We start from the raw sequence: 21,425 nt of genomic DNA, 5'->3' as shown, positions 1-21,425 counted from the left end.
CTCTCTGCCTGCCTCTCTGCCTACTTGTGATCTCTGTCAAATAAATAAATAAAATCTTAAAAAATAAATAAATAAATAAAAAACAACAACTCCACTTCATGACCCACCTGCGTTACTGAAGTGTCTCTTGTTGGGGTGATTATAGTTATCTCGTGGATGTCCGTGCATCTGTGGGCCATGGGAGGCGGGCAAGTGAGGCTTCTGAGGGTGAAGGTTGTGCGGGGTGTGGGACTGAGAGATCAGGGAGTCCCGGCTGGAGCCTGAGGCCTCTGGCCGAAACGGCTTCTTTCCACCAATCACATCATCTTTCTTCTTTTGCTCCTGAGAATAAAAAAGATACCAAAGCTTCATAATCCCCTAGCTGGCAGAGTTCCCAAGAACAGTACAGGAAAATAAAAAAAAAAGAACAGTACAGAAAGCACCACCTCCAAGTATTCCTCTCTCGCCCCTCGTGGTTTTGGACCTGCCATCTATTACACGCTTATAAACCCTGTTCAGGAACTGCCCTGAGCTCCTGCAGCACGCCAGCCTCTCAGAGCAGCACCTGCTGCCCCAACAAGGAAATCACCCTTTGCTGCCAAGTCCCGTGAGCAGGTGTCACGAACTAACATGTCACTGACATGTTAGTGGTGGAGGTGTTCCATGTTCACAGATGGGCCGTGAGTGGCTGATTTGGGGACGGCCCACACGTCAAGTCAGCAGATCTGGAAAAAGGCATGCTGGCCTCAGGAACACGGCCCCTGCAGAATCAGGGAAGCCACTTATATGCCCATCGCCCCCCGCCCCGTGCCAGAGAAGGGAAGGAACCTCTAGGTACCTTCTCGTGTTTGCTCCCTTACATGAGCAGTTGGGACGCTACGTACGAAAGCTAGAAGGACACCAATACATATGGCCCAGAAAAGAACAGAGGAAGTACTTTCTGCCTACAACCCTGTTACTTATCAGGAGTCAGGTTTGTAAGCTGCCACAAGATTGGTGAATAAATGACTCCAGGACAGAGAAACACACGGTTAACGACTCCCTGTCAGAGTTTTGATTCGCTTTGGCTCTAATCCGTTGGCTATTTCACCCATCCAGTGTCACTGTTACTTTTCCCAGTAGGGGAGCATGCCGAGACGCTGCACAAGTAACACGGCGTTAGGGCGCACTGTGGGGGACAGGCAGGGCTGTGCTGGGCACCTCCACCCTCCTGCACCTCCCCCTCCATCTGTATTGAGGGCAGAGAACCAAGGACCCTTCTGGCACCAACAGTATCTTCCCCTGACCATCTTCCCGGGAAAAAGAGTAATGAAGGAATTATGTGGAACTGGTTTTTATCGGATTATATAAATTGGATTAAATGTGTATTTTACCTCCTCTTCTTGAGATCTTTTCTTATGAGCCATCTTGTATAACTTATGCAATTTTCGAGCATCAAATTCTGTAAACTTGGAAACAAAAATCCATAGGTTCCTAAAGAAAAGTAAAAAATAAAAAACAGCTCTAAGTAAATCACAGAATGCGTTAAATGACTTTCTGTTCTCTTTACTGATGACAAGCTACGGAATTCTGCCACAGAGCCTCACCCAAGTGTAGAAATTAAGTAACAGAAACATTCCTTAAGGTCTGCACTTCATTAACACATCTTTAGATGCCAGTGTTTGAACAGAGTCTGACCAAGGAGTCTGGAGACAAGGGTTCGGGACTCCTAGTGCAAACCCCTTAATCCACCGGCACCCAGCAAAGTCCTAAAGTCTCCGGGTTCAGCCACACAATCCATCATTACTCCCATCTTCCCAGCTGGGACCTACATACATTCGTGCATCCCCATGTTGCTGTCCCTTCTTCCTTCCCAGCTGTCACCACCAGGATCTCTCATTTCTTTCTGAAAACTCTGCAGTGCCTCCCTGCAATACCACTGCACTCATCCTAGCAAGCATTACCATAGCCAGCAGAGTGACTGACAGAATGGGAGTTTAGAACAAGGAGGCAGCAGTACTCGTGGTGAGCTGGAAAAGGAGTCTCACCTGCTTCCATGCTTTGGAGAGAACAGTTTGACCACAACACGCCCCCCACAGAAACGGGACTGGCTCCCGAAGCCGTACACCTGCTGCACCGTCCCTTCCTTTTTAAGGTCTTCCAGAGTGGGCTTCAGTGGTCTTAACAAACTGCCTCTGAACCCTAAAACCCGCCCAGCCCCCCTCACTGGCCCACTTGTAAGCCTGTGCCAAAGCCTGTGCCAAGCCTGAAAACTCTCCTGTAAGCAAGTCTGCCCAGCTCAAGTACACCTGCCTGCCTCTCAGAAAGGCATCCTCCCGCACTACTCCTCTGCAGGCCCCGCCTCCTTCTCGAACACCTGCCATACCTGGTCTTGCAATGCCCACTTCAGCATGGACAGTGTCTCTGGAATGGGCAAGGACCTTCTTAGGAACAACTGCTAGCCAGGTCTATAGTGCCCTCTCCCCCCCCACACACACACTTCAACAAAGACAGGCGCCAGTGCCCGGCAGAAAGCCTAGCTTCAAAGATCTACGTACTAGGATGACCTTCTGTTCTCTTCCGGCAGGGATTAACTTGGCTAGAAAAACAGCCCAGTGGCTAGGCACAGGAAGAAGTTGGTGGCGTGTAAAGAAAAACAAAAATCACATTCTGAAACTTAATTTTTCTGAATGGGTGTGAAGCAGGCTATGGATAGCATCATGACAAAGTTCTCTTAAATCCATTTTTTTCAAAACCAATCCACTGGGATTGGGCTTATTATACCAGCATAATTACATGAACCATGAAGTACATGAGTTCAAAGTCACTTTGGATTATGGAAAGAGACTAAATGCTACAATTATCTTTGAGAAAGAAATTCCAGTTGTGTTATCCTAAAAAAATCAAAAGTGAGCACATAAATGAGTATATGTGAGCCATGATGTGCCTTACAAATTAAAGTTCTGGATTAAATTGCATTAATACAAATTACTACTAGAGTTCTTCAATTATCAGAGAGAATGGAAAAATCACCGTTCTGGTGGTTTTAATCCTTCTTTCCCCTCGTGTGTCAGTAGAGAACTATTCAAACAGTTATTATTATCAGCCTGAGGTGGGTGAAGTAATGCGACTAGATGACTTTTATTCCTTCCAGGTTTACAGACCAAGTCTTGGTTCTGAGGCCAGGCCAGCAAAATCAGTCTCCCTGCTGTTCTCTCATAAAATGGTGACCTCATCCTACCTATTCAAAAGGCTGGGCTCAGTGGAATGGCCTATTGCAGGAAAAAGAAACTGAAGCCTGCGGGTACAAAAGATGGTTTTTATCAGGGGGTGGGGGGGAACTCATTAGGTGGCTGTGTCACCTTTTATAAAACAGAACCAGAACCGCCCCCCCCACACACACACTGCCAAATCGCACCAGGCAGTCTGAGGCTGCGGTCACTTACCTTCTCCAGAGTTTGATGTGCTCCTGGTCTGAATAGGCTTTAAGGCACTCGGCTATCCGGTCTCCGATCTTCAGCAGGCAGTTTCGGGTGTGCTCTAGCTGTTCCTGCACATTGAGCCCCTTGTCGGGTTTGTCCAGCTGCTTCAGAGCCTTTTTCACTGGCCTCATCCGCTCTTTGCACTGGAACAGGACAACAGAGTAGAGACATAAAACACCTGCAGCAAAGACCTCTTGTCTTTGTTCCCTGGGCCATGAATGCCCAGAGAAAACCCGGCTATCCCTCGTGCCATTGCACCCCTGGAGGAGGAACGGGTTAAAGCCCTGGGAGCAAGTGTAGCTGTCAAGTCGGGGAAACCCGAGGTGCAGGTCCCAACAGCATCTCTCAGAGTTTTGGCTTTATTACCTCTCAGAGTGATGACTTCTGTATCTTCCTTTTATTATAGCTCAAAATGCTGTTTCCTCATCTACAAGAGGGGTATGATAAAGCCTCAGAAGGCCATTATGAAGATAAAATGAGAAGCAAGATTAGAGGCCTAACCCAGTAATGTCCCACCGCCAGATAACCTATCTAAAACGGCAGGACAGAAAAGTTATAAGTCCTTTGGGCTTGTAAAAAACTATGGAGAAGGCTTGCAGATAGAGATGGTGAGCTGAACACAAGAGTCGTCATCTCTCCTGCCCAACTCCACCGAACAACAGCAAAGGGAGTGTTTCAAAAAGAGGCCCACAAAGAAGGGAAAATGAAAGAGAAAACAAGAGCAACAAAATACTGGCAGCAAGGGAAATGACTTAAGGGACCTGCATGAGAACAAGCTGGTTTATACTACCTGAGGAATATAACCTCAGGCAGTATAACCTAAGGAGAGCTAGGTACCTCTGGTTAAAACTAAGGAGTGGTTATTTCAACAATGCACAGAAGTAGCAAATACCCAGATTCACAAAAGATACCCAAATTTCCAACTGTGCCCAGCAAAAGAGGTTATTCTCTGGAGAAGATAAAGGAGAGGTCTGAGAACTGGGCTGTGCACGGAAACAGGAGCATATGAGCGGACACACACCAGAGGAGCCAGCACCGGGCCTTCTGCCTCCCAGGGAGACTCCAGAATGAGAAGAGCCAGGCCTACACCCTTCACTCAGGGGACTGGAGGGTCCTCGTCCACGAAATCTGACCAGCTAAGACAAGGAACTCCCCACTGCAAGTCTTCCAGTGAAGCAGCCCAGCCATATCACCAGTGAGCATTGGAAGTCGTCCGTCCACCAAGCCCCACCCCCACGCTCAGAGCTTCTAGCCAGATGGTTAGTCCCCTGCTCCCAAGTGTGTATGCAGACAACCAATGATTACAAATCAACGGAAACAAACATCTAACATGGATGATGGAAAACAAGTTTAAGGAAAATATAAAAAACATTCAGAGAACCATGGGCAGGGGGAAGATCTTGGATATAAAACATGACAACAGAAGTAAAAAGCTTAAAAGAAATACTCATGTGAGATAAAGTGGGGGTAAATCTCCTAGAAAGTAGAATTTTTTTTTTTAAGATTTTATTTATTTGACAGAAAGAGACAGAGAGAGAGAGGGAACACAAGCAGGAGGAGTGGGCGAGGGAGAAGCAGGCTCTCTGCTGAGCAGGGAACCCAATGTGGGGCTCAATCCCAAGACCCTGGGATCATGACCTGAGCCGAAAGCAGATGCTTAGCAACTGAGCCACCCCGGCGCCCCTAGAATGCCGAATTTAAAAGACAGAAACAAAAAAAAAAAGGTAGTAATATTAGGGACCCCTCCCAGAGTCCAGTTTCCCAAAACAAAAAGTTCTGTAAAGATAAAACTAAGAATCAGGAGGAAATCACCACAAAATAATTCAAGAAAACGCTTCAGACCCATAGAGCATGGTTGTCAACTATGAGGCATCTGGTACAACAAACTACTAAGGCACACGAGCACAAAATTTCAGAACAAAGAAAACCCTACAAACTTCTATCACTCTGCGATAATTCTGTTTACTTTATGGAGTTCTACCTCAATTTTCAAGAAGTCTACAAAAGAAGAAGATTTACCATAACCTGGAAGGTGTCCATGATGACTCTAACGGGTAAGAAAGACATCAGTATCATGATCGTATAAAGGACTGCTATAGGAAAGGTATGAACAATTACCCCCAAACAGGCAAAGAATACAAAGAATACAATCCACTACAAACACGAATGCCTCACAGACATGAAAACAAACACCCACTGATCAATACTTCATACCCCTCAGAGGTTGGCAAAAATTAAAAAGTCAGAAATGACCAAGTGTTTCTGTGACTGGGAGGCCACCAGAACTCGGGTTCCCTGTTAGGAGTCTGTATAAATCTCCGTAAGAGCTGGAAGGGGTAGTTGTTCACAGGATGGACTGAAGTGACTAAAGTGCGCGCCCAAGGAAACACCCAGAGCTCTGCGCAAGCTGTATAGTCTAGGGAAGCACTTACATGTGTAAATGAAAATATTTATTTATCTGACAGACAGAGATCACAAGTAGGCAGAGAGGCAGGCAGGGAGACAGGAAGAAGCAGGCTTCCCACTGATCAGAGAGTCCGATGCGGGGCTCGATCCCAGGACCCTGAGACCATGACCTGAGCCGAAGGCAGAGGCTTTAATGCACTGAGCCACCCAGGTGCCCCCTAAATGAAAATATTTACAAGAACCTTGCTGCTGTCTGTGTTTGGTAATAAACCTTTGGGAAATCCCGAGGTTCATCTACACGAGAAACAATGAATTGTGGAAGTCATGATATAAAATAATATGAAAGGGTTTTTTTTTTTAGTTTTTAATTTTTATTTTTAAGTAAGCTCTAAGCCCAGTGTGGGGCCTGAACTCACAACTCAGAGATCAAGAGTCGTGTACTCTACACCAAGTGAGCCAGGCAGGTGCCCCTGAAACAGGTTTAAACATAGGTCAACCTCAAAAACAGAGATGCTGCAGAGGAAAATCAAGTTATAGGATATACACAGTGTAGCATTTTTATAAAGTCTTTCAACAAGCAAAGCAAAACTATTTGTCGTGTAGGGACACAAAGGCGGCCGTGCTTGTGCCAAACTCTCGGGTCAAATCTTGGCTCTCCATCTTAACTATTAACAAATAGCTTCTGTGACTCTCCCTTTTTTAAAAAAAGATTTTATTTTTATTTACTTATTTTTTGAGAGAGAGACAGACAGACAGACAGACAGACAGCACACCATGAGTGGGGAGCTGGAGGAGAGGAGAAGGGAGAGAGAGAACCTCAAGCAGACTCCCAGCTGAGCAGGGAGCCCGACTCGGGGCTCAAACCCACAACCCTGAGATCATGACCTGAGCCAAGGCCAGGAGTTGGATGCTTAACCGACTGAGTGAGTCACCCAGGTGTCCCTAAATATTTTATCTTTAAGTAAACTCCACACCCAACGTGGGGCTCAAACTCACAATCCCAACATCAAGAGTGAGGCTCTAATAAGTAAGCCAGCCAGGTGACCCTCTTCACCTTATTTTTTAGTAAGTAAAATGGAGAGAATTAGCTATCCCATAGGATTGTTGTGGAGAAAAAAGACATAAAGGCACAAACAGTGCCTGGCTGTGTGAGTCCTTATTGTCTTCACAGACAAACAGAAATCATAAAATGCTAAAACCAAGCACAAGAACAGTACCGAGATCTAAAACTACTACCCTTACTTTTGGGGAGGTAAAAAGAGACAAGTGTGGGTTTAGAGTGAGAAACACCAGGGGCTTCAACTTAACTCTTGAGTCTTAAAAACACATTTGACAAGGCTTCGTGGTACTTGTTATCAATGTCTATTAAATTTCTTAAATTTTTCTACATTTTTCAAGATTTCAGAATATTTAAACATGACAAAAAGAGCCAATAAGTGAAAGCATTTTAAAAAAATAAATGGTTAGATTAGAAGCATTAGGTTAGGATTTTCCCTTATAAATACTGGACTAAGGGGTGCCTGGGTGGCTCAGTCATTAAGTATCTGCCTTCGGCTCAGGTACAGGGTCCTGGGATCGAACCCCCCACCCCCACATCTGGCTCCCTGCTCAGTGGGAAGCCTGATTCTCCCTCTCCCCCTGCTTGTGTTCCCTCTCTCACTGTCTCTGTCTCTGACTCTGTCTCTCTCTCTATCAAATAAATAAATAAAATCTTTAAAATAAATACATACATACATACTGGACTAAAGAAAAACCAGGAAACAGATCAGCTCAAAAGGCTGGTTGTACAATGAATTTATTCAGTCAGTTTATGCATTTACTGACATACCTTTCTCTTTAGAAATACTTCTAACACCCAGATGTACTTTAACATAAGAATCGCCACTTGCTGTCAGACAGCAAAACACAGAACAGTACAGAGAATTAAGAAAAATGAGTTAAGGACAAAGAAAAAATATATGTGTGTGTACAGATTTTTGAGAACACAGAGAAAGGAGCAATGAGAGAGACAACTACCTTACAGGGTGAGGTCAATATTCTATCCTTTGCTGCTATGCAGCAGGAGTATTTCGAGATTTAGAAGATAAGATTCTCTCTGAGACTGAATTAACTGTTCAAGGGAGCTGTGATTTGTGGAAGGTTGGGCAGAGGAGGCGGGAGGAATCGTGGAGCATGGCACAGTGAAGACCACGCAGCTCCAGTGAGGGGCTAAGGTCCCTGAGGACACGCTGGCGTGTTTCCGTTCCCACTCGAACCCTGGCCCATGCGCTCCCCTCCCCATCACATTGCCTATCCCATATGAGGAAAGAGACCGTGTCCTGGGTATGTCTTAGCCCCGAGCACCACAGTGTGGCAGCATGGAGGACACACCACACTCACGCTCACCACTGCTCTCACTCACCCAGCCAGAACCCTGACCTTGTCCTCATGTGATGTCCCCTGGTTCTCGCCACACTAGCCACAGTGGCCTTCTGTGACCTCACTGCAGCACCGGTGGTCCTGCCACACGGCCTTTACGCTTGGCGCTGCCTTGCCTTGACATGTTCTTTCTTCCCCTCACCTTTTATGACCTTTCCCTCTTCCTTCAGAACGCAGTTCAAGCATCGCCACCCGAAGCATGCCTTCCCAATAGCCCCTGCCTGGTCAATCCCCTTCTTACAGGATCTTTAGAGCCATCTGCTAAAGAAACCCCCCTGCCCATCACAGAAGCACGAGCACGACCCGTGTGGCTATCTATCTCCCCTACTCAAATGTGAAGTCAGCGGCAAGAGAAGCAATTCTCTTTGCAACATGGTCGATGACTCTGGGGTTGGCACAAGAAAGTATTCAGTAACTATTAGCTCAGTGAACACCTCTGTTTCCCAAATGCCTCTAAAGGCCCCTGCAGCCTTTCTCTTTTTTAATGAAGATTTTATTTATTTGTTTGTTTGTTTGTTTATATGAGAGAGGGGGAGAGAGCCCGTACACACATGGGGCGGTGGGGGGTGGGGGAGAGAAAGGAAAGAATCTCATAGGCTCTACCCTCAGTACAGAGCCCAACACGGGGCTCGGTCCCACAAACCTGAGATCCCCACCTGAGCCAAAACCAAGAGTCTGATGCTTAACCAACTGAGCCACCCCCACCCACCCCCTACCACAGCCTTTCTGACTGGGAGCACAAGACAGGAAATCGATTCCCCAAACTTCTTTCTCACCACAGGGTACGAAAACCTCTTCCTGCCTGCCTATCCCAGAGCAAAAGGTCTTTAGATAGCAGAAGCCATGTGTTCCACAGTAACATACTACAGCTCGGCCAGCGGAGGCCGTGTGGCTGGCCCTGGGGAAGGCAGAACCACAGCAGGTGCTGTGGCTGCACACACCGGCACCCCTCAATTTCCAGACTTACTATGCTGAATGTCTCCTGGTCCAGATCATCATCCTCATCCTCTCCAATGGGGACAGGCTCACTTCCTGCTGTAATATGGACAGGACCCTGAGATCGCTTCGATTTACTTGAAGATTTGGCATCACCACCTTTAGGCTTTTGAAAAAGAGTTACAAGGAGTCATTGTCACTGGTGCAATCCTGCCTTGTAAGCTGGACATCTTAGCTATGTCACACCACTCCAGAGGGCCCATGTGACAGGCTCAGTTTACAAAAATGGTAAAATAAAGTCTTCTGAAACATCACGTAATCAAATCTACATGTTTAATGAATGGCTTAATCGTACATCATTTCCACTTCTGACTCCAAACACACCCAATTAAAACTTCAGCTTCAGGACAATGCTATTTTGGCTTCTATTCCCTCATCCATAAAATGTACAAAAACATCATCAACAGGCAGTGGTTATAAACTGGCAGAACTCTTGTATTCTATTATGTAGCATCTTTTATTAACAGCCTATAATCATACACTTTGACCTAGGAATCTGTCTTAACTACGATGCTGTAAATGACTGAAATGTACATGAATCTGGATACAGAAGGATGGAGATACATACATGTACGATGAACATTTAAAAAAATATTACTATGCTTTGTTTACAATTGTGTAAAATATAGTAAAAGCTTAAAAACATGGATAGGAAGATTTCAAACCATGGGAGGAAAAAAGAGTTAAGCAGAGTAAGGAAATCAGGAAAGAAGAATATGGGGGAGCAGGAGGGGGGTGCTTCAATACTCTCGGTAAGATGTGCACAAAACACAAAATACACCAGCCCAACAAAATGCGTCTAGAGTAAATGTGGAAGAATGCTGGCCACAGTTCTACCTTGGGTGGTGGGTAAGCAGATGTCTGTTAAATGGCTCCCTGTGCTTTTATTTTGGAAATATTTCACTCTAAAAAAAGAGTATCTTTCTGTGGGAGCAGAAATGCAAAGGCATCTGGCACAGCACGTTTCCTAACTTAAGAAATTGGAAGTGATTTCAATATGCGAAGTCTATACTGCTCCCAAGGTGTTATAATCAAATAGAATCTTTATCTATTTGAAGTGATTTTAACATTTACCTATTCATGGGGAAAGTTGTTTCTGATGTACTGCTTGCAGGGGGCAGGGGGCAGGGGGCAGAAAGGGCTACCCAAAGTCTGATCTGATCCTCTTTTTATACTTGTACATACACATATAAGCAAAAATTCTGAAGATGAGGAAATCTATTAGAGATTATCAGTGAATGGCAGAATTATAGATGTTACTTGTTTCTATGTTTTAATGACTAAGGGTTAACTGAAAAATAATTTCATCAGAAGCCAGCAAGCACACTCCCAACACCCTACCAGAAATCTGGTTTGCAGTTACCCTCACAGAAGTCCATAAGTGAATATTATATAACAGCATCCATTTCTACTCCAAAAGCTTCTCTTGATATATTTGGGTTGACTCCTCTACTTCTCAAATATTCAAATTCATCTGTGTATTGTCTCTTCTACCATGTATGTGAGAACATATTTGACATCATTACCTGTAAATGCAGCTTTCTCTCACCTGTCCTATCTCATCAAAAATTCCCCTCTGAAACATGTAATAAGAGATCAACTAAAGGCCGTTTATAGTTTAAAAAAACAAAAACAAAAACAAAAAACTCCCCAACTGCACATTTCCCTCTCTGTGAGAGGCGGTGCGGGCATCCCTCTGACAGCCCCGTCCTTCCTTCTTCGATGGACCCTCAAAGAGACGATTATTTCAGGGTGCTCAAGCCCCACTCTGTCTAAATTCTAGAAGAAATTTCAGATACTATGGGTATCTCAGTAAGCAATTACCTTCTCTTTCTTATCTTTTGACTTCTTCCTTTCCTTGTCCCCTTCTTTGTCCTTCCTAGAACTCATTTGTTTCTCCTTGTTCTCCTTGTTCTCTTTCTTCTTCTGTTTCTTTTTCATTGGACTTTTCTCTAAGCCATCATCCTAGAAAACAAACAGGGCTGTGAGCTTTTGCCACAAACTTGAGATCTGCTCATCTGCTTTCTGGAGAGAGGAGCGCTGTCCGCAACGGTTCATCACCGCATCTACACTTACTTAGAGCTTGTTTTCCAGCACACACACCCTACGGCACTCACTCACACAAGGCTAAGCTTTCTGGTAATAACCGGGTAAGGCTGCAGCCACAGATGCTCTGCAACTCACGTCCTCTCTTCAATTCTCACAGCAACCCTTCAACCATAAGCATTATCATTCCCATTCCACAGATGGAGAAAACTGAGGACCAGAGATATTACAGACCCATCACCTAACCGTCACGGTAGTAACCATCGGTAGTAACCGTCACGGTTGCTACGACTTTTTGAACTCGTGTGTCCATGACGAATTCATGCCAGTTTCAGTCCCCACTGCCGATGCTCTTGGAGCTAATCTCAAAGTATCATCACACTTGAAGGGCAACAACATAAAATCCCCTAAAGCTGTCACTCACTGAAACAACACACTGAATGCTACCGATTTTTCACTTTGCTCAAACCAGAGGTCACGGACTGGCAGGCCGTGGGCCAACCTGACCCACCGATGTGTTCTGCTGGCCCATAATGAACTGAACTGCAGCGGCGCGAGGCCCCTGGTAAGCTGGAGTCCCCACAACCACTCCCTACCTTTTTCAACCACGGGGCTGGGTGTCACGGGTCATTTATCATTACACCTCGCAGAGTTCCCGTCACTGACTTCCATTACCTATGGACCCGTGATGGCTGGCTTGAATGAACAAATCACTCTCTCACAGGGGAAGCAGAGACATATATATTCTATTTTCACTTTACTAACTCTTTGTGTAAACCAAACACATTCTGAATGGTTTTATACCAGCCGGCATAATACATGTAGCCTAAAAGAACCCTCAACTGGAATTTAGCCACGTACCTTTACTTCTCCCTCTTCCGACGGATTGTCTGAATGTCTAGGAGATGAAAACTCAACCCCATGCTCATCTTTCAGCCTGGGTTCTTTGTTTTCCTTCTTTACTCGAGGCTTCCGCTTCTTTAATTTGGCCTGGAAAGGAGAAAAAATGACGATGAAAACCACAAACCTCAGGAAGCATGACCAAGTAACATTAGGACTCTGCAGAGCAGTAGCAGCCCAACTCAAATGAGAAAGCTCAGAGGCGGCTCAAAGGAGCGTAACCACTTCTACCTGGGGGAGAAAAAGGAATACAGTAATGTACCGTACATGTCCCTACACTGCAGAAAAGCATGCCTATCCTTGAAACTGTTGCCAGTGTGCAGCATTCATGCTCAAGACAGAATTCAAAGGAAGGAAAAGCACATTTGTGCACAAAGATACAAATAAATCTATGAGACATAAAAATAACATTTAAAAATCTAGACTTACACTCTACCTAAAAATGAAGGTGAAGAATAAAATGCTCTCAATCCACTGAAATATGATACAGAGATCTAAAACAAATACAAACATGATCTAATCTGTCCCTCCAGAACCTAACGTATAATTCGTACTCAACGAGCTATCTGGAGAATGGCCCTACTTATGACTAGGTATGGGATTAGGGAGACATTTCCCCCTAAAATTTGTTTTGTTTCTAATATAAGGAAATTTATGTAAACGGCTGAGTTCTAGGAGCACTGAGCACACACACCCCACCAAGACTGTGAGCGCCAGATGTAACATTTCACTGTGATTTTTCTCATCCTTCTAGGCCTGATTTTGAAATGAAAAATTGGGGAAATAAATAGAGATAAGGTTCGGATGAGCTCATTAGCAAGTTCGCTGGTATTCTGTACTGAGTAAACAAGACAGTCACAACTGAGGAACCGTGGACTCTAACTATCCAACGTCACCTCTGGGATCCATGATTACAAGCAGCCCAGGGTCAGCCGTACCAGGTAAAGCTGGTGGTAGCCATACAGTAACCAGAACCATGTTCCAGAATTGAGGAAGCAGCACAAGGAAGTGGCAGTGCATCTCTGGACCAAAGGCCCTGGCAGAGGCAAGGACTATTTTGAGGCAAAACGGGAGGAGAATGGGCTTGTAAAGAAAGAAGTTGCCAAGATGTCCAGGGCAATTATCGAATGAACATTTCTATTATCATCAACCAAACCATCATGACTGGAAGCTCAAAAACAACACCTGCCCGTGGAAGGTACCATGCAGTGCAGCGCCCAGAAAGCGCAACGTCCCTTGTCCTACCTAACTCTGCAGGGCCGGAGCCTCGAGCCTCTGCAGGGTGCCCGCCCGGCAGCCGCGCTCACCTCTTCCCCGCTCGTCACGGCCCCCTTCTTCTCCAGACTTTTCCTGAGCAACTTGAGCAAGTAGTCCGCTCGGGTCTGCAGCTGCTTCCCCTGAGGCTTTTTATCTGTCTCCACGGGCAGAATCTTCAACAGGAAAGGAAGAGAAGCACCCGCCACCACCCATGTCCCGGTTAGTGGATCTGGATTCACAGAGACAATGAAGAAGTGTGCAGTCCTTTCCCTCCCCAACCACCCGAAAGACAGATAAAGCCTCAGATCCTATCTCAATGTCCATGGCTCCCAGTCACTGAAAATCCCTCATGAGCCGTTCTCATTTTACAAAATGGGATGGAGAAATCCAGCTCTCCCACTGGCTCCTACCTGTGCTGTTAACAGGGTAGAACAACTCAGGTAGGAGGGGCTTGTTGGCTTCATCTGCTAGAGCATCCCAGCCGTCGTGGATTTCCTCCTTCCAGGAGCAGGGAATCCCTGGAGCTAGGTTAAAGCTTCGTTTTAGATTGAAAATGCTTCTTAGAGCATTGCCGGAGAGCACTGAGCTATGCCAGGACGTGATCCGTCCCTGCTGCCCCAGCTGGACCTCTCAGGCCAGACTGGATTTGGTCTCCGCGCTCACGGCGGGGTGCTGTCACCCTCTGAGAACAATTCACACATGGGATGAGCATTGTTTGACGTGCCAGGGAAAGCCCTGCTAGGAGCGCGTCCTACTAAAATTTGAGCCAGTCAGCTTTCCCTGCTTACAGCTCTGAGCACGGCCTTCCTACCGGGTAGCCTGATTCACAACGGACAGGGTGGGAGGCTCAGTTTGTGGGAGAAGTACGGCCAATGTTGAATTCCACTACAAAAAATACCAAGGTGTGGCTCCTTCTCTGTGAGGAGAACTGGAACATGGAGACTTCAAAAACGGTTTTAAACAAGAGGCCAACACTTAAGGCCGAGGACTCCTTGTATTTTCAATCAATGATCTTACCCTGGTATTTGTTGTAATGAGATTGGACATATAGAATTAAAATTTTAAGATTTCTCCTGTGATTTCCCCAAAATGTCACCTGGCTATTATCTTCATCTAACAGTACCACAGTCCACTAAAGAAGGTAATATTCCCCAAAACAAAGAAATCCCAGGAATGTATTACTGTACTAATTTCCAATCTGATCCCCCAACCCCCAGAAAATAAAAAATAAGTTATCCATATAAAAATATTGTATATAACAAATCCTCTGGAAATCTCCAGCATCACACATTTACTTACTTTGTCAGTTAACTTAAGCTCTGGGTCCGTCTTAATTAGCTCCCAGTTTCCATAGCCATGTTCATAAATTCCCAGCAGGAGTCGCGAATCATCCTCCACCCCCCACTCCACATCAAAATGTGCAGCTTTCACTCGACAGGTTAAGCAGTATCTAAAGGAATTTCAAAACCAGGAGGACATGAGAGGAGGGGCCTTTCGAACTTGGAAATGAACACAAATGATCATGGACAAACTCTCCTAATGTGTTACACAAAAGACAATGAGAACACTACGTAACAACACACAACTACAACTTCAGCTCTTTCTTACAGCACAACCAATCACGCGTGTGCCCAGAATAGACTCACTTTTTTTTTTCTTCGGGGTCCACAGGGATCGATTTGTGCAGCATCTCAAACTCTTCCTCATGTTGTATAATGGATTTCACATTAACCTGGACCCCCGATATTTTGATTGTTGGGCCTCTCTTTTTCCCTGGTCCTTTCCCTAAAGGATACCAATTTCACATCCATTAAGTGAGAATGTGCTGAGTTCCACAGAAAACATTATCAGCAAACACTGAAATGCTTACTCACTCGATATAGATCTCTGACTTATTTTGTTAGTTCAAAGATGTAACCTAAAGTCAAAAAGTTTCTCAATTAACTTTCATAAAATAATCTCTAACAAGGGCGCCTGGGTGGCTCAGATGATTAAGTCTCTGCCTTTGGCTGAGATCATGATCCCAGGGTCCTGGGATTAAGTCCTGCATCGGGCTCCCTGCTCATCCTGCTTCTCCCTCTCCCTCTGCTGCTCCCCATGCTTGTGTTCTCTCTAATAAATAAATAAAATCTTTAAAAATAATAGTAATAATAATCACTAAACAATTCAGCTTTTGAAGATTCAGGATTTTTTTTAATCCATGGGTATTTATAATTCTATTTCAATCTTCCTATTTTAACTTTGGTTCCAAAATTGAAAGTAAAGGAGATTCTGAAGGATTAGTAGTAATACTTTTGTTTTTTCTTTTGTTTTCTAACTATCCTATTAGCAGAGTTCAAGAAACTCAAGTATTTTCAAGATGATTTTCTCTATTAAAAAATAGGAGATAAAGTTAATACCATTTGAAATGATGAACAAAAGGTGTCATGCAAATATTTCTTTAGCCCTAATGACTAATTAAAATAATCCTCGAATTAAAAATAAAACCCAGTCAACTCTAGCCAGATGTTGGCAAGATGATGGCACAAGATAATGACACCTGTTTGTAAGAGGAAAGATGGCTCACAGCCTGAGAAAATATTTTTTTTAACATTCAAGTTGATAAAACGAAGCTGAAATTATAAATATTTAGATATTCTTCTGTACTCCTCTAGAATTCAGTTGCAAATGCTATTCCCAATGTATTCTGAAGACAGTTGGAACAGAATGTGTGAAAATGGGAAAGGCACTTCTCCAAAAATCAGAAATCTGAGATTTATTTCCAAATCTACACCAACTACCCTTTGCTCCCTTCTCTCTAACTCCTAGTTATTGACCTCTCTGTGTCTCAGTTTCCTCATCTGTAAAATAAAAGGACTGCAACAGAAATATAGGCAAAGGTAAAGAGATAATTCAGAGAAGGAAAAATAAATGATTCCTAAACATTTGAAAAATACTTGACCTCCCTCGTGATCAGGGAAATGCAAACTAAGTATATACACATAGCATTTCTAACCTATCATGCTGAAAAACTCAAAAATTTGAAAACATTACACTGATGAGACCAAAAGGAAAACAGACCCCCTCATGCAATGCCTGGTGGGAGAGCACAGTGCAAGCTGGCATGCATATGAAATTATTTACCACAACACTAAAGCAAAAGGTTATATAACTGATGTCCCTTAACATACAGTCTATCCACCATGGATTATGCATGTCTTTAAAAAAAAAAAATGAGGCAGTGGGGAAAAGAATAACCATTTTTTTTTTAATATTTTATTTATTTGACAGAGAAAGATCACAGGTAGGCAGAGAGGCAGGCAGGGGGGGGGGGAGCAGGCTCCCTGCTGAGCAGAGAGCCTTATGTGGGGCTCGATCCCAGGACCCTGAGACCACAATGGGAGCCAAAGACAGAGGCTTTAACCCACTGAGCCATCCAAGACTAACCATTTTTAATGGCACTGAAACATATAATCACCATAAAGAAAAATAAGTAAAACTCAATACACCAGGAAGAACTCCAAGTGGATCAGAGATATAGAAGTAAATGAAATCACACAAGCACAAGAGGAGAAAAATTAACAGTGAATTCCTGTTGATACTGGGAGTAGAGGCAATGTTAACAGACTCAAAATCTAAACAACACAATCAGGGAAAAGACTGATACATTTAATTGTATAAAAAATTTGTTTTTCTTAAAATGCCCTAAGCTAAGTAGAAAGACAAATCACAAAGTATAGGAGAAAACCAGCAACCTTAATTAGAAAAAGAAATCCTAAAAATTAAGAAAATGGACAGAAGAGAAAACGAGTGGTTCACAAATGGCTCTTAGAAAACACAACCCACCTCATTAAAAACAAGACACCATTTCTCACCACCAATTCTCACCAATCAGTTTGGCAAAACCCAACCATCTGACAATACCCTCTATTTGTGAGGCTTATAAACAAGTACCAGTATCCATTGCTGGTGGCAATATAAATTATGGTATCAGACTGCTGGAAAATTTGGTAAAATCCAACCAAGTCATGCTTCCCCAGGACCCAGCAGTGCCACCTCCAGAAACCTATCCAGAAAACATGCTCGTAGAGATACAAACAGCATACCCATTAGACTCCGAGTTTACTACAGCTGTCTTTTTAATAGCCAAAGACTAAAAAAAACCCAAATATTCATTACTCAGGAACAAGAAAGTCTGAATTAACATCTACCCAAGTGGTGGAACACTGAAATTATAAAAGGAAAGAAAGAGGATGTTTACACGATAGGCAGTCCTCTCCACAAGTGAAGTATGCAGGTGAAGAACACAATAGGCGGTATGCTATCTTCTGTAGAAGAGGGACACACGCACCGAAATTCTCACAAAGACACAGTGGGAAGATAAAGCCAAAATTAATAAAAATGGTGAAAGCAGGACTCGGGCCGGGGAGGGGCAGGGGGCCATGCTGGCCCAAGAGAGTCTTAAAATGTTTCAGAGTTAAGTCAAATGTGAAATGCTTCAGAGTTGAGTCAAAATGAGAAAGCAATCCCTAAAAACTTAAAAATAACTGAAAATTAAAGAGGATGCATTATCTATTAAGTTAGTGGCCTAAATACACAAAGAAAAGTCTTCTAATAACGTTAAAACATGGTATTTTAACCGCACAGAGCTAGTAGGATGTATTGCTAAAGATCCCCCCCCCAAAAAGAAGAGGCAAAAAAAAAATTCAAACCCTGAGAAGTTTAGATTGGCACTAATATTTAGAAACATGTCTAATGTAGGATAGGACAAATACATAATTATGTAAGCATTTTTAGGAACAAAAATTTTCCACTTAAAAGAGCTATCAACAATCTTCCATCTGAGAGGGGGGCCCAAGTGGTTCAATCAGTTAAGAATCTTCCTTCATCTCGGAGGGAGGAGTCAAGATGGCGGAGAAGTAGCAGGCTGAGACTACTTCAGCTAGCCGGAGATCAGCTAGATAGCTTATCTAAAGATTGCAAACACCTGAAAATCCATCAGCAGATCGAAGAGAAGAAGAACAGCAATTCTGGAAACAGAAAAACAACCACTTTCTGAAAGGTAGGACCGGCAGAGAAGTGAATCCAAAGCGACGGGAAGATAGACCCCGGGGGGAGGGGCCGGCTCCCGGCAAGCGGCAGAGCAACGGCGCACAAAATCAGGACTTTTAAAAGTCTGTTCCGCTGAGGGCCATCGCTCCAGAGGCTAAACCAGGGCGAAGCCCACGCGGGGTCAGCGTGGCCTCTGGTCCCGCAGGGTCACAGAAGGATCGGGGGTGTCTGAGTGTCGCAGAGCTTGCGGGTATTGGAACGGGAAAGCCGGCTACAGAGACAGAGCCGACAGTAAGCTCGCAGCTCGGTGTTACCCTGAACCGGTCGCAGGCTCGGAGCTCGGAGCGCGGCAGGAGGTCAGGCAGACGGGAGTAACTGGGCGCTGTTCTCTAAGGGTGCACTGAGGAGTGCGGCCCCGGGCTCTCGCTGGCCAGAGACCAGGAGGCCGCCATTTGTATTCCCCGACCTCCGGAACTCTACGGAAAGCACTCAGGGAACAAAAGCTCCTGAAATCAAACCTGAACGGATTACTCACCCCGGCCCCTGATAAGGGCGGTGCAATTCCGCCAGGGGCAAAGACACTTGAGAATCACTACAACAGGCCCCTCCCCCAGAAGATCAACAAGAAATCCAGCCAAGACCAAGTTCACCTACCAAGGAGTGTGGTTTCAATACCAAGGAGAGCAGCAGAATTCCAGAGGAGGAGAAAGCAAAGCCCGGAACTCATGGCTTTTTCCCTGTGATTTTTTTTAGTCTTGCAGTTAATTTAATTTTTTTCTTTTTCATTTTTTGTTTTTTTTCTCGCCTTCTGGTAAAATTTCTTTTAACTTTTACCTTTTTCTTTCTTAACTAGTTTATCTAATATATATATTTTTTCTTTTTTATATTTTTCTTATTTGCTTTCTTTTTTTAAATTCTTTTCTTTTCTTTTTTTTTCTTTTTTCTTTTTTTTTTTGTCTTTCTTCCTTTTTAAACCTCTTTTTATCCCCTTTCTCCCCCCTCATGATTTGGGATCTCTTCTAATTTGGTTAAAGCATATTTTCCTGGGGTTGTTGCCACCCTTTTAGTATTTTATTTGCTCCTTCATATACTCTTATCTGGACAAGATGACAAGACGGAAAAATTCAACACAAAAAAAAGAACATGAGGCAATACTGAAGGCTAGGGACCTAATCAATACAAACATTGGTAATATGTCAGATCTAGAGTTCAGAATGACAATTCTCAAGGTTCTAGACGGGCTCGAAAAAGGCATGGAAGATATTAGAGAAACCCTCTCGAGAGATATAAAAGCCCTTTCTGGAGAAATAAAAGAACTAAAATCTAACCAAGTTGAAATCAAAAAGCTATTAATGAGGTGCAATCAAAAATGGAGGCTCTCACTGCTAGGATAAATGAGGCAGAAGAAAGAATTAGTGATATAAAAGACCAAATGACAGAGAATAAAGAAGCTGAGCAAAAGAGGGACAAACAGCTACTGGACCACGAGGGGAGAATTCGAGAGATAAGTAACAGCATAAGACGAAACAACATTAGAATAATTGGGATTCCAGAAGAAGAAGAAAGAGAGAGGGGAGCAGAAGGTATACTAGAGAGAATTATTGGGGAGAATTTCCCCAATATGGCAAAGGGAACGAGCATCAAAATTCAGGAGGTTCAGAGAACGCCCCTCAAAATCAAAAGAATAGGCCCACACCCCGTCACCTAATAGTAAAATTTACAAGTCTCAGTGACAAAGAGAAAATCCTGAAAGCAGCCCGGGAAAAGAAGTCTGTAACATACAATGGTAAAAATATTAGATTGGCAGCTGACTTACCCACAGAGACCTGGCAGGCCAGAACGAGCTGGCATGATATTTTCAGAGCACTAAACGAGAAAAACATGCAGCCAAGAATACTATATCCAGCCAGGCTATCATTGAAAATAGAAGGAGAGATTAAAAGCTTCCAGGACAAACAAAAACTGAAAGAATTTGCAAACACCAAACCAGCTCTACAGGAAATCTTGAAAGGGGTCCTCTAAGCAAAGAGAGAGCCTACAAGTGGTAGATCAGAAAGGAACAGAGACCATATACAGTAACAGTCACCTTACAGGCAATACAATGGCACTAAATTCATATCTCTCAATAGTTACCCTGAATGTTAATGGGCTAAATGCCCCTGTCAAAAGACACAGGGTATCAGAATGGATAAAAAAACAAAACCCATCTATATGTTGCCTCCAAGAAACTCATTTTAAGCCCGAAGACACCTCCAGATTTAAAGTGAGGGGGTGGAAAAGAATTTACCATGCTAATGGACATCAGAAGAAAGCAGGAGTGGCAATCCTTATATCAGATCAATTAGATTTTAAGCCAAAGACTATAATGAGAGATGAGGAAGGACACTATATCATACTCAAAGGGTCTGTCCAACAAGAAGATTTAACAATTTTAAATATCTATGCCCCCAATGTGGGAGCAGCCAACTATATAAACCAATTAATAACAAAATCAAAGAAACACATCAACAATAATACAATAATAGTAGGGGACTTTAACACTCCCCTCACTGAAATGGACAGATATTCCAAGCAAAAGATCAGCAAGGAAATAAAGGCCTTAAACGACACACTGGACCAGATGGACATCACAGATATATTCAGAACATTTCATCCCAAAGCAACAGAATACACATTCTTCTCTAGTGCACATGGAACATTCTCCAGAATAGATCACATCCTCGGTCCTAAATCAGGACTCAACCAGTATCAAAAGATTGGGATCATTCCCTGCATATTTTCAGACCACAATGCTCTAAAGCTAGAACTCAACCACAAAAGGAAGTTTGGAAAGAACCCAAATACATGAAGACTAAACAGCATCCTTCTAAAGAATGAATGGGTCAACCGGGAAATTAAAGAAGAATTGAAAAAAATCATGGAAACAAATGA

General features: G+C 43.7%; 1 protein-coding gene across 14 annotated transcripts in view; it reads right to left on the bottom strand.

Moving 5' to 3' along the window:
* The window catches only part of CHD2 (chromodomain helicase DNA binding protein 2), a 137,436-nt gene that overhangs the window by 13,585 nt on the left and 102,426 nt on the right, over positions 1 to 21,425 (bottom strand). For 13 of the 14 annotated variants that reach the window (XM_045067161.1, XM_045067156.1, XM_045067162.1 and 10 more), the window contains 9 exons: positions 15,110 to 15,248; positions 14,763 to 14,913; positions 13,514 to 13,636; positions 12,168 to 12,296; positions 11,085 to 11,225; positions 9,232 to 9,366; positions 3,405 to 3,583; positions 1,353 to 1,452; positions 108 to 321 (listed from right to left, as the gene is read on the bottom strand). In XM_045067161.1, the coding sequence (XP_044923096.1) occupies positions 108 to 321; positions 1,353 to 1,452; positions 3,405 to 3,583; positions 9,232 to 9,366; positions 11,085 to 11,225; positions 12,168 to 12,296; positions 13,514 to 13,636; positions 14,763 to 14,913; positions 15,110 to 15,248 (1,311 nt within the window). The remainder of the gene's footprint in view (positions 1 to 107; positions 322 to 1,352; positions 1,453 to 3,404; positions 3,584 to 9,231; positions 9,367 to 11,084; positions 11,226 to 12,167; positions 12,297 to 13,513; positions 13,637 to 14,762; positions 14,914 to 15,109; positions 15,249 to 21,425) is intronic. The other variant, XM_045067165.1, reaches the window with a different exon arrangement.

Source organism: Mustela putorius, unplaced genomic scaffold (genome assembly GCF_011764305.1).
Source record: "Mustela putorius furo isolate JIRA1106 unplaced genomic scaffold, ASM1176430v1.1 tig00003875_pilon_pilon_pilon, whole genome shotgun sequence".
In the NCBI taxonomy this organism is placed as follows: domain Eukaryota; kingdom Metazoa; phylum Chordata; class Mammalia; order Carnivora; family Mustelidae; genus Mustela; species Mustela putorius.
This window is presented reverse-complemented; position numbering and strand designations above follow the sequence as displayed.